Source organism: Balaenoptera physalus, assembly GCF_965194825.1.
Source record: "Balaenoptera physalus genome assembly, chromosome: 5".
NCBI lineage: Eukaryota > Metazoa > Chordata > Mammalia > Artiodactyla > Balaenopteridae > Balaenoptera > Balaenoptera physalus.
Genome location: NC_138884.1, coordinates 60,723,887 through 60,737,876, shown reverse-complemented (window position 1 = coordinate 60,737,876; position 13,990 = coordinate 60,723,887). Strand labels below are relative to the sequence as shown.

General features: G+C 33.1%; 1 protein-coding gene and 1 long non-coding RNA gene across 16 annotated transcripts in view; one reads left to right on the top strand and one right to left on the bottom strand.

Annotated features, from left to right (window-relative positions):
• Positions 1-13,990, top strand: part of LOC309661903 — a 1,098,809-nt gene that overhangs the window by 991,119 nt on the left and 93,700 nt on the right. The gene's annotated exons all lie outside the window — the stretch shown is intronic.
• Positions 1-13,990, bottom strand: part of ANKRD17 (ankyrin repeat domain 17) — a 169,412-nt gene that overhangs the window by 84,352 nt on the left and 71,070 nt on the right. For all 15 annotated transcript variants that reach the window (XM_082463682.1, XM_082463694.1, XM_082463692.1 and 12 more), the window contains exon 2: positions 3,242-3,395. In XM_082463682.1, the coding sequence (XP_082319808.1) occupies positions 3,242-3,395 (154 nt within the window). The remainder of the gene's footprint in view (positions 1-3,241; positions 3,396-13,990) is intronic.

Sequence of the window (13,990 nt, the reverse complement as noted above, 5' to 3'; positions counted from 1 at the left end):
ATTCTCTAAGGAGACTAAACCAGAAAGACCCTGGGCTAGAAGATATTGGGTATAGATGAGGAAGAGATAATACTAAATTGAAAATGAGGATTAAGTGAACATATGCATGATAAACAGTGAGATCCTTAGCCCCTTTTCTACTCTCAGCTCCCAAAATGCTGGCAGCCAGCATTTATAATTCACTAGACAAAAACAGGCAGATGGGGCTTCCCTGGTGGCACAGTGGTTGAGAATCTGCCTGCCAATGCAGGGGACACGGGTTCGAGCCCTGGTCTGGGAAGATCCCACATGCCGCGGAGCAAATTGGCCAGTGAGCCACGATTACTGAGCCTGCGCATCTGGAGCCTGTGCTCTGCAATAAGAGAGGGCGTGATAGTGAGAGGCCCGCGCACCGCGATGAAGAGTGGCCCCCACTTGCCACAACTAGAGAAAGCCCTCGCACAGAAACGAAGACCCAACACAGCCATAAATAAAAAATAAATAAATAAATAAATAAATTAATTAATTAAAAAAAAATAAACCCAAAGTTAAAAAAAAAAAAAAGTTGTGCCATTTAAAAAAAAAAACAAACCAAAAAAAAAACAGGCAGATGTGTCTCTCAAGAAATTAAACAGCCACAGAGAAAAGACTTAAAGATATTGACATTTGGGGGTTCTCAAAGAAATGGAGAGGCTTCTGTCCAATCACTAGTATACTAGGAATTCTAATATGTTCCCAAGATTACCCAGCTCTGGTGTACACACTCTATATAATCTTTGGGACTGTGAATTTGATAGATTCTATCCCCATGATTAGGTTATGCTATATGGCATAGTTGACCTGAAGATAAGAAGGCTATCTGGGTGGGCCTGACCTTATCACATGACCGCAGGACGACCAAAGAGATTTCTTTGGCTGGTTGGAGAAAAGGAAATCAGAGATTCAAAGCACAAGGATTCCACATGCCATGCTGATGTGAGGATGGGGGGAATGTGGGCAACCTCAAAGAGGTGAGAGCAGTTTCAGCTGACAGTCTGTACGAATATCAGGATCTCAGTCCCACAATTCCAAGGAATTAAATTCTGCTGCCAACAATAATAAACTTGGAAATGGATTTTCTTCTACAGCCTACAGATAAGAACTCAGCTAGTTGACACCTTGATTGATTGTTAGCTATTATAAAGAAAACGGGAAAAAAAGGGAATAAACACAGGAATGAGAAAAATGAAGCAACTATTAGCATCCTATAAAAAGGAACTCTACCTCCAAAAGTAGCTCCTTTCAGCTGAAATCTACCTTCATGTAGCATCTTTAAGCCTCGTTCTGCCTCTTCGAACCACAGAAAACAAATATCCCTCTTATATTCAACTTGAGTCTTCTCATCTTCAGGAGAAACATTCCCTGTTCCTCTTATGACATGGTTTCAAATAATTTCACAATCCTCATTTCTCTCAGGTAAACTCCTAAAGCAACATCAAATTTCAGGCAAATGCTAAATTATATCACTGCTACCCTGTACAGTTTTCCATACTCAAGGAAAGAACCTTGCATGTGCCCCTACTATGTTTTCATCTGTATTTGGTCAAGATTCCCTTAATAATCCATTCTAGAATTTTACCCAGGATAGAAATCAAACTTAACCATGAGTCCTTCAAATATTTAGATGCTGTGTTATGAGATATTTATTGACAGAATTATCAAACAGCAATAGGTCAGTTTTATGCTATAATGAAATATCAGTTTATATGCATTGAATGTACAGAATCTAGCATTGGTTCAGGGTGCTCAAGCCATGAACAATTAATGTTCACCATATATTTATGTCCACTTTAGGAAAGTTAAGAAAATATGGTTATTTTAAATGATCACAGAGATTTAGAGTTACTGTTCCCTTATATTTAAGGCATATTACATATCATGATGCTTACTCTTGGTTATGTATATAAACTCTAATTAAAACACTTCCTGTGAGGACAATATAATGATGATTCACTTTACAAGGTTTTAAAAGACAATCTGTGACAAAAAGTGGAGGGAATTATACACAGTCAATTCTTATTATTCATGGTAGTTATGCTCTGTAAAGTCACTGGGAACACTGAACTAATGAATACTGAACCACTGCTCCAAGGGGAAATACAGGGCTAGGTGCCTGGAAGTCTCTGGCCACAGCATTTGCATTAACCAGTCAATACATAAGCTTGTTTTATGTGTGTTTTTGTTTAAATACAATCTTATTTAATATATTATACTTGATTTATTAACATTGAACTCACAGCCAACAGCACTATAACTCATGCTGAAGAGGCTTATCTAATACACATATATTCTACAAAAGGCACATCACAGCCTTCTCACATTTAGTAACACTAGATAGCACTTCAGCATTATACTTGGAGGCCATTTGAAATCACCAACAAAAGGCACAAAAATGTGGAAAATGTGGCACTAAGTAGACCATGGAAAGGACACTTGTTTACAGGATGAGAGCTGAAACAAGAAGGCAGAGAGCATCACTTCAGCAGAAAACATGCACGCAGAACAACTCAAAATTTTCACCATTCTGTGCATTTCTATGAAAGACTGAGAAAGCACTATAATTTGGGGGTATAAATACATTTTATAAAGTAGGTGAATTTGCAAAGATGGAATTCAGGACTAATGAAAACTAACTGTATAAGAAGTCTCTGTTTGGACTTCCCTGGTGGCGCAGTGGTTAAGAATCCGCCTGCCAATGCAGGGGACACAGGTTCGAGCCCTGGTCCAGGAAGATCCCACATGCCACGGAGCAACTAAGCCTGTGCACCACAACTACTGAGCCTGTGCTCTAGAGTCTGTGAGCCACAACTACTGAGCCCATGTGCCACAACTACTGAAGCCCGCACACCTAGAGCCCATGCTCCACAACAAGAGAAGCCACCGCAATGAGGAGCCCACACACCACAACACAGTAGCCCTGTTCGCCGTAACTAGAGAAAGCCCACGCAGAGCAACGGAGACCCAACGCAGCCAAAATAAATAAAATTAAAAAAGAAGTCTCTGTTTATAAGGTTTACAACAACCTGTCAACTTTATTCTGGTAATGAAACTATGCTTATATGAAATGTTGCATGTAGTGCTCTAGAAAGTAATCCATTAACCTTTATGAACAGTCTTATACTAAATATACAACATCATACATTTATAATAACTGGAGTTTTTAAGAGTTATGTAGAACTTTGGAAAATTAGGCTTATTATATATGTAGAGTTTGCAGACTTACCTGCAGCTTCTAGTAAAGCTTCCAGTCTAGCTTGTGTTTCTGGATCTACTGTCCTGAGGTCTGCACCATCAGCAGCACCTGACAAGAGTAACTTGGAAGCCGTTTCCAGCATTGGATTTTCCAAATCATCCTGATCCAAAATGAAAGACTCCACCTAGAAAACAAATACCAAAAAGAGAAGAAAGGGAGGAATGAAAGGAGAAAGGGAAAGTTGGAAGAGAAATAAACAGAAGAAAAAGGAAGAGAAGAGAAAAATATTTTAACATCAAAATCAATGATAAATACAATGCAATCCTGAATAATTTCAATGGGATAGATAAGCCCACAGTTTAAAGGAGAAAATTACATTTGTAGAATAATTTAAGAATGTATTATTCATATCATATGTAGTCTATTTTCTTTTCTTACTGGAATCATATGTATTCTTTTCTATTCTAATTTCATGGGGGAAGGGTAGTGGATGGGAGAGGTTATGAGGTTAATACTTAGACATGAAACCTCTGACTTTGGTAGAGGACCTAAATTAGCTGTTCTTAAATCTTTTGTTCTCAGGACACCTTTATACACCTATAAAGTACTGTGCTGCTCCCAAGGACTTCATATAAGGGTTATATTTATTAATATTTACTGTATTCGAAATCAAACTACAATATCACAAAATCAAAACATTAATATCAGTACTGGTTTCATTACAAAAGTTTTTAAGTACTGGAACGCTGTCAAGCCCAGGCAAATAAAATTTCCAAAATTCTAGTTTGTGCTTGAAAGCTTAATTTTATCATTGGTGACAAATACTGTTGATTGTTTCCCTTAAAGTAATAGGCTCACTTCGATCATTTCTGAGAACATTTGCCAAATGCCCAAGTTTGACAGGCATAGTACGTCTGTCTTTTATATTTTTCCAGCAAAAAAGACATTTCATGAAAAAAAAAGTGGACTATTCACCTCACATCTCAAAAAAGCCCAAGTGCTTTTCCCTCAAACACCACCATACTTTTATATGCATAAGTGCTTTATGTGTACTTCCCATTTTGTCACACAATAACATTAAAAGGACATGTATTCAAAAGTGGAAATTTCAAAAAATTAATATTTATTGCTCTATCAAGATTATTCTTCAGGTGAAACTGGCCTTTCATTTTATTTTTTTAACTGTGAGTATATGGCAGTGATAACTACAATGATACTAGCACAATTTGGTGCCATGGCCTTAAGAGGCCAGCAGTTTTACCTACCATTGCTTTTGTATCATCAGTGCAAATATCAACCCAGTAAAAAGGCAAATAACATATTAGTATTGTGATGAAAACATTTTTGACCTCTTGAACATCCTGAAATGATTTCTGGGAACTTGAGAGGGCTGCAGACCATACACTGAGAACCACTGATACAGTAACATATACCAGATTCAATTAAAAGAAATGTAAAGAATTAGAAAACAGCAACTCTTAAGAGATGGGGAAAAGTTTTGTTTTGACATCCCTTGTCATAGTGCTACTTACAAATAGGTATAAAGATATAATTCTTTACAGTTTGCTGATAAAAAGTTGATAATTATTATATAAAAATCACTAACATCAGGTGAAATTTATTTCACAAGTCTAAAGTACTTCTAACACTGTAATAACTAAAATAGATATAAAAGTTACTAATAACCTAGAACACAATTACCCTCATGCTTAGTATCTAGCTGTCAGAAATAAGATTTTAAAACTTCAGAAATAAAATTCTTAACCAACATAACATCAGAAACTCGATTGTTCCATCTTTAAAAGTCACCTGTCTAGCAAGCAGGCATAAATCCTCTATTTAATCAATACATATTTAATATTGAATGTTAAATTTAGGGGGAAATAATATGCTTCTTTCTAAATTTCCGTTAAGCTAATGCAGTTTAATATGAAATAACATTTCAGATTTCTAGTATTTCAAACATAAATAGACACAGAACACTGAAAATAATCTCCGTAAATACTGGAAAATTTTCAAAAATTTTGCTATATATTAACCTTAAATATCTATATGATAGGAGGGAGTTAAGAAAAAGACAATAATTTTTTTTTAACTTTTATTTTTAAAGGCAGTAGTGAAAGCATAAGTGTTATACATTAGGAAGGGGACTTTTCAGCATGGTTTGGTCATAGACACATGTGATTCAATATTATAGAGTGGTAAAAACTATGTCCTCCTATCTTTAACCATGGTCCAGACAATGAGTCTTTCTAGAGAAAAAGTTGCATCCCAATGAAATTTTCTGTCAAAATATCTACAATTTTTCAATCCAGTGGGAGAAGACAAAAAAAAAAAAAAAAAAAGAGAGAGGAAATAATCATGGAAAAATGAAAACAGGTTAAAATGAACAGGTGAAAAATTAAATAATGTTTCAGATTAAGGTTTTAGAAAACAAAAGATATCAAAGAGCAGTGCAAAGTGCCAAACCAAAAGTACAGATCAAAGGTACTAAAACTGTTTAAAGGAGACAATGCATGCAGAAAGAATATGAAAGGATTTTGACCAAAATAACTAATTGGTATAAGAAAAAAAGAGAAGAAGGAGTATAGCACTGGTAGACAAGCATAAAATTTCTATATGCTAGAATACAGGATTTACTATAGGAAAAGTCAGAAAGTTACAAGTTAGATCACAGAAGGTATTAAATTTCAAACAAAAGTGATTTTCTGACACAAGGTCCCCTTATGCCACATTGTATCTTAACTAAGTTTGGTGAAAATTTACTAAGAAAAATGCATCTCAATCTTTTCATGAGGGATACTAAGTGCAGAAGAAATATGTTTTCTTATTGATTTAAAACGTCTCCATAAAAGTTCTTTTTCTTTGGCCGCGCAGCACAACTTGTGGGATCTTCAATCTCTGATCAGGGATCCAACCCGTGCCCTCAGCAGTGAAAGCCCGGAGTCCTAACCACTGGACTGCCAGGGAATTCCCATCCATAAAAGTTTTCATATTGACTTTTAAAGCCCACTATTCTTGATATGTGAAAAACTTGATAACTTAAAAATCAGTAGATTCAAGTGACTATGAAATTCTATATATAGATTTTTAAAAAGACAGTATGAAAGAAAAGAATAGGAATGGATGTCTATAATAGTCTCTCCCACCTCCCAGTTTAAGATTAATGAAGAATAAACTAATTTCAAGGATACTGTTAGGATCTAAAGACCTAGGTACCATTACTGCTTCATCTGCTACCTGTGAGACCTAAGCAAGTCTCTCAGCCATCTCTAGATGCTTATTCTGCATAATTTTTTCATGAATTTTTCACATGACTTATTATACATATTTACTGTCTTTCTAAACTCCATGGAAATAGGCACTTTGTTTGGAGCACTGATATATATACAGCAACTAGAACTATGCTCATCACATTGTCAGGACTCAAATAACTCTTGAATAAATAAAAAGATGGTTTGAGGACCCTTCCCTTTCAGATTCTAAAAGGTTGCAGTGTATTTGGAGAAGGGAGAGGTAGTTACAAAAAATAAATTTAAAGGTATATTTTATAGATATAGAAAAATCAAATATTAGGTAGCAGGTAGGGCAAAATGCTATCTTCACTGATTTATTAAACACACTTTTATTACAAACAGTCTTTGTACAAGAGATATTGCTGTTTACTACTATGAGATGTGTAAAATTAAGCCTACTACCTAGGAGCTTATTTCTTTAATGTGAGAGTAAAAGTATACAATAACAATAATACAAAGTAGAAAGTGCATAAGATGAAGAGAGGAAAAAAAAAGAGCCATAGGAGTTCTGAAGAGGAAGCAGAAGAGGACTTCCTCCTTTAACACCAATTCCTCTTTTCCCACCTAGAAAAATTCTTGTGCTACATTACAGAACAAGTAGAGAGACTGATATAAGGAGATGCAGTCTTATAAAAATACAAAAATAAGTAACCCTTTATTCAAATGTCAACTAAGTTATGGGCATATACCTCTTTAACATATCCTTAGTTGAGGAAATTCAGATTAAAAACTAAAATGCATTTTCCCATTGAAACCTAACTCATTTTTATCATATTATTTCTATAGAAAAAAATTCATTTTGAATAATGGCCAAGTTCTGGAACATTAAAAATGGTCTGAATAAGAAATTCACATAAATATTCTGAAACATTTTCCTTAAATGAAATGTATAAATAACTTTCCTGAAGAGGGGAGAGACAGAAGGAAAGGGATGTCCTTATTAAGTTTATTCATCCCTAAGGGAAATAATCTGTCAAAGTTATCAATATTCAAAGCATGACAATTTAAGTTATATCTAAGCTATTTTGGATGTGCTGTTTTGACTAGCTGGATATTTTATGAAATGGTATTTGTGCATCAAATTCTTGTCTAATACAAAGAACCATCAAAATGCAAGGGTCTTAGAAACCAACAGGTTCAATTCATTGCTACAGATGAGAAAACAGAAGCACAGGATCCTTATATAAATAGCAAGTTTCTAAAGATCTAAGACCAAGAGATCAGTTATCCAATTAACAAGTTCAATATTCTTTCCACCAGAAAAAGAGGCTGTTGTTTGACTCTACTCTAGAAAAGCTGACTTTAAATTCTATATTTAAGGGATAAAGCTGTCAACACCTGAACCCAATGTTTAATTACTAAAAGTGAGACAACTAAACATTATATGCCCCTGATTTATGCAACATAAAATACACAGTACCTCCTATGAAGTATTCTTGCCTCCCTGAAATAACTTGCAGTTTATAAAAGTTATTAAGGCAAATATCAGGAAAAAGTTAAATCAGGGCTCCTCAATCTTGGCACCACTGACATTTTGAGCTAGATATTTCTTTATTGTTGGGAGCTGTCCTATATATACACTTCAAGACGTTTAGCAGCATCCCTGGCCTCTACCCACTACATGCCAGTAACAACCCTATCACAGGTTGTGATACTAAAAATATCTCCAGACATTGCCAAATGTCCCCCTGGAGGAAAAAACAAAAACACCCCCTGGGGGTGGGAAACTGGGAACCACTGAATTAAACAGAAGCACACAGACTAAACTAAAATCTAGAACATGTTTTAAAAGAGAGAGACAGTAAAAGGGAAGAACTGTTCTAAATTAAAGAAATTCCAGAGACATAACCATCAAAATAATATAGACCTTATTTGAAATTTTCAAGGAAAATGAAGAAATCTGAATACGAACTGTACATTAAGTAGTATAAAGGAATTACTCTGGTTAGGTAAGAAAATGCCCTTATCTTTTAGAGATGCATATTGTAGTATACAGAAATATTGTCAGGAATTTAAAACAAAGTGGTGTGGCAAATTTTTGATAATGGTGACCTGAAAAAGAGATTTATAGAGGCTTTATTTTACTAGTCTCTATACTTTTGTGCACATTAAATCCTTTTAGTTTTTAAAGATTAAAGGTGATGTTTTACTGCAGAGGTTGCTTTTGTTTAAAAAAAATTATTTAACGGTAATACTATTCGATTAACAAAGTATTTTTTAACCGGTTTGCAGAGCAGAAATAGAGACACAGATGTAGAGAACAAACGTATGGACACCAAGGGGGGAAAGTGGGGGTGGGGTGGTGGTGTGATGAACTGGAAGATTGGGATTGACATGTATACACTAATATATATAAAACAGATAACTAATAAGAACCTGCTGTATAAAAAATAAAATAAAATTCAAAAAAAGTATTTTTTTACTTTCTCCCCAAAATAAACTTAACACAAATGCTTAACAATAAAAAGCAAGGTCTTTTAACAATGGTCAGAGCTGAATGAAGTTGTTTATGCTATTAATGGTATTCTCAATCCTTGTATACTCAAAACACAAAGTCACATGAAAATGTGGAAATGTAGCGTCATTTGGACCAACTGTGAAAATTAGCATAACATTTCAAACTAACTCCTCCTTCAGAACAAATGTATTATCACTGCTATATAAGAGAAGAGCAGTCCATTTGGTAGTGTAATAAACTGGTATTCACTCCAAAGAATAAGGATACAGTATATTCTGATTAACTAGACATCATATACACAAACTCCATTCAATTTAACGAATAAATTCACTGTCAATTACATACTATGTGCTAAGCAGCAGGACAGCCACAGAAGAATGGTAATACAAGATGATTTTTTAAAATAATCAATGCCTTCCACAAATATAAATATAGAAAGGCAACTCTATGTACAAATAGCTAACTATATCAAACAAGATTGGAAAATAGTACAAAATAAGATACTAATACAGTGATTGTACAGAGGAAGGAAAAGACAGTTCTGAATGAAAATAGTAAAAAGAATAATGCTTAAGTAAGATGGGGGTCTTTCAGTATCTTGCTGAGAAGTTCAGAATTTAAAGGGTAGCTTACTGAAGGGTTTAAGCATTAAAATAAATACTCAGTGTTCTAGAAAGATAGAGGCCACATGAAAGATGGTTTTGGATAGACAGGACAACAGAGACAAATAAACCAATTAGGAATTATCAATCATTTGATAAATATATCAAATGAAAGATTATGCAAGGTGGGGATAGGAAAAAGGGTCAGTCTTCGAGAGTAAACATACTTTAAAAAACGAGAATGCTAGCAACTACAGAATTTGGATTTCTTGACCTTTAACACTCCCCCTCCTCCCATCTCATCACTATCCACCAATTTATTACTGCTTTTGTTGTTCTGGAAACCACCCTCCATGTATCATTGAATGTCAAGCTGGTAATCTGAATTTCAAGATGATAATAATATTAAAAGGCTGTATATAGAAAGGTAAATATTAAAAAAGAGATTAATTTGAATCTATCATAATTTTATAACACTGATTGAATAAATTGTTAATAGTTTACACTACGTCTCTCAAACAAGCCCAGAAAAATATGGTATGTGTTCTTCCTAGTTCTTTGAATACAAACACATATTTATTATTATAAGAAATAGTCATCATCATAGTCATCATAATTATTTTCTTCTGTACATCATAATTATTTTCTTCTGTACATGGTCCTAAAATCTAATAAAAATTTCTTTGCTCTGTATTTTTTATAGTCTTTTTTTGGGGGGGCGTGGGGGGGTACAGTTGTTTTACAATGTTGTATTAGTTTCTACTGCACAGCAAAGTGAAGTAGAGTTCCCTGTGTTATACAGCAGGTTCTCATTAGTTATCTATTTTATACATATTAGTGTATATACGTGAATCCCAGTCTCCCAATTCATCCCACTCTATATAGTCTTAAATAGGGTAAAATTCTGCTAAAATACTGCAACTCTTAATAAAGAGTAAATTATCCTAAAATTAATACTAGTGGAGTCCCTGAATACTGATTTATGTATACATTAAAATAAAATAAGAAAATAAAATAAAAGCCCACTTAAAGTCCTTGTAAAAAGAGTATCAATTAATAGTCTGACATTATGGTATTGGTATCCTGAGATTAAAGCAAATAAAACTAAAGTGAACCTGACTAAAATAAATTTAGCTTTCAGAAGTCTATTCATTAAGAAAACACTGATTTATACCTATATTCTTTCATTCATACTCATCTATCCATCTAATAAATTTTAGTTACGATCTAGGAATGTGCTAAGCATCAGTGATATACTGGAAAACACAGCAGTGTTCTCACAGAGCTAATACAAGACATGACGTCTTTTCTTATGCTTCAAAGTACTTACCTGCCTGCAACAACTCAGTATTAAATTATCAATACAATATGAAATTTTTGACATTAATTATAAACTTTATAAAGTGAACAAATTATTAATGTTTAAAATAAGTAAAAATTGTATGGAATTCTCAAATCTAGAGTTTTTAAGTAGATTTTTTGCTAACAGAATTAGTTATAGATTATTTCAAGGGTTTCCTTAAGTTCGGTATCAATAATACAATGCAATTTAATTATAAATTTAGCCTACTTCTGCTATTTATCATTATTCATCAATTATCATAAAAAGAGCCTCAAAATAAAACAATTTCCTGTAAGATGGCATTAAAATGCACATGCAGATATACACACACATACAGATTACACACCTACACACAGAGTCATGACCTGGTAAAATTTGAGAATTCCAAGGATATAAAGTCTAGAAAGATTCCAGGGAGGTGCTGTTAATAAGATAATTAAAAATCAGATTGATATTAGACTTTTCAAATACAAAACTAGATGCTAGAAGACAACTTGCAATGAAAAGAAATGAAGCACAATTATTTCTAAAAAGTCTAAACTGTAGAACAAGGTAATTTTTTAGAGATGTAAGCACTCTGAAAATTTAAAAACCACAAACATGTCTCAATTTAGAGAATGTATGCCTTAACAACAAAAATGAATCCAAGAAAAGGACAGCCTTGGAATCATAAGACTAAGGAGTTAGAAAAGAAATTAGTAGAATATAATCTTTCATTAACATTTCAGGTAGTTGTTAATAATTCCTTAAAGTTAAAAAAGTAAAAGCATATTAAAACAAATATATTACTAAAATTTCAAATTATTTAAAAAATAGTAAAGTCAAGTTTGAATGAAATAATGTCAAAAGTATACGTTAAGGGAAAGGGAGCAACTAGTTACAAACAGTGTTTAATTCAATCCAATGCCTGCTGAAGAACAGGAAGAAAACATATTTTTCAAACTGGGAGGGAAACAGAATTTTAAAAACTCCAGTTCAGTTGAAGACAAGGGGGTGGGGTGTGGGATAATAAGAAAATACATCTTCGCCATAATCTTCAATGTTAGGAAAAAGAACAAAGACCAAAAGACCAAGTTAATATAAAAGTGAATGGGAAAATTCCTCTTATTTTAAAACTGACATGTAGATTAGGATTTAAAAAAAAAAAAAAAGGAAGAATCTCAACTATATGCTATTACAAGAGAGAGATCTAAATTTTTTTGTCATAAAAGTTGAAAACAGAGGTGTGAAAAAGCAATCCCAGTCAAAGGTGCCATTATTAATATCAGTCAAAGAAGAATTCAAGGCAAAAAGCATTATACAGAAAAAAACATTTCATAATAATAATAGATACAATACACCAGGAGTGTGTGATAGCTCAACTTCTATGTACCCTAACAATATAACAGAAACATATAAAGTAAAAATACTAGAAATTTAAGCAACTTGAAAATTCACACAACTTAGGGGGAACCTTTCCACACACCTTTCTCAGAAAATGAGGAAAGCAAGTAGATTATGCAAAGATATGGACAATTCAGAAATAGAATTAATGAACTACACTTATACTTCATAGTAAAATAAACCTGATCATATCTTAAGCAAAGGAAAATCTCAACAGATTTTTTTTAATTAATACATTTTTTAAATTAATTACATTCTTGGTCCATTAAGCTAAAAGAAACTAAAAATTATCAATAAAAGAATAACACTGTACTTGAAAATTTAAAAAGAAAAGAAAAAAAGCCTACTCATGAACTCTCAGAATATGGAGGAAAAGAAAATTAAAATTGTGAGCATATTATTTCCAATGGAATTTGGTCACAGCAACCCTTAAAGAAAAATTTAGAGCATAAATGTATTCAGAAGAGCACAAGAAAGGTTTAAAATACATAAAATCTTCAAAAATAAAATACAAATCAAAATATATCAACATAATTTATAGTGATAAATATAGAAATGAAGAAATTCAGAGAGATACAAAAGTAATTAATAAAACCAAAAATTCCTTCTTGGGTAAGTCTAACAAGAAAGAAACAAGCCTTTGACAAGTCTGATTACAGAAAATCAGAGAAAGAAAAAAATATAAGGAGAAAACTGAGCACAACTATATATCAATAAATGTGAAAGTCTAAACAAAATGGATGGTTTTCTAAGAAAAGAAATCATCAAAATTACCTCAAGGAAAGGTAGAAATGTAATAGAATATATCCATAGAAGAAATCTTAAGGGTAGTCCTTTCAGAAGGAACAGAACATTATTATCTTATTTACGAAGTCCAGAAATCAGATGGTGAAACTCCCTAGCTCATAAGCATAAATAACCCTATTAGCAAACCTAAACAGAAAAAAAAAAAAACCTAAATAAAACAAAAACTTAAATAAAACACCACTAGAAAATTCAGCAGTTGTGTAAAAAGTATAGCACACACACATATAGGAAAGGGGATCAAGAAGACATTAAGAAATACAATTAGTGTGTGATCTTCCCCTACCTGGAATGTTTTTCCCAATGCTTTCATCATTCTTCAGGTCTTAGTTTATATTTTACCTTCTCAGATGATAATACCAAAGGAGGTACTCTCCTCATCTCTCTACCATACCATTCTCTTTATTTCCTCCACAGTACTACCACAGTCTAAAATTATCTTGTCCTTGGGTACTTGCTTATTATCTCTCTTCTCCATATAAAAAAGAGAGGAACCATTCAGACTTAGCACTATCACCAGTTTGTGGCAAAGTTCCTGGCACAATGCAATATCCGATATTGCAAGTATCCAAATACTTGCTGAATAAATACTAAAAATAAGAAACACCATTACCAATATTAGGTCAATGTATTAATGCAATTCACTACATTAAAATGTTAGAGGTGAAAAAGTATCATCTCAACAAAAACACATGATAAAACACAGTATCTATTACCATGGAAATACCTGGTAAGCCAAGAAGGACACTTTTGTTCTTGACAATGTATTCTATCAGAAATCTAAGGCATATATAAAGTAGGAGTTTAAAAATTAGAAGCATTCCATTTAAATCAGAAAAGACACCCAAATCAGAACTAGTAGGGAACAGATCTGGAAACCTAACCAATGCAACA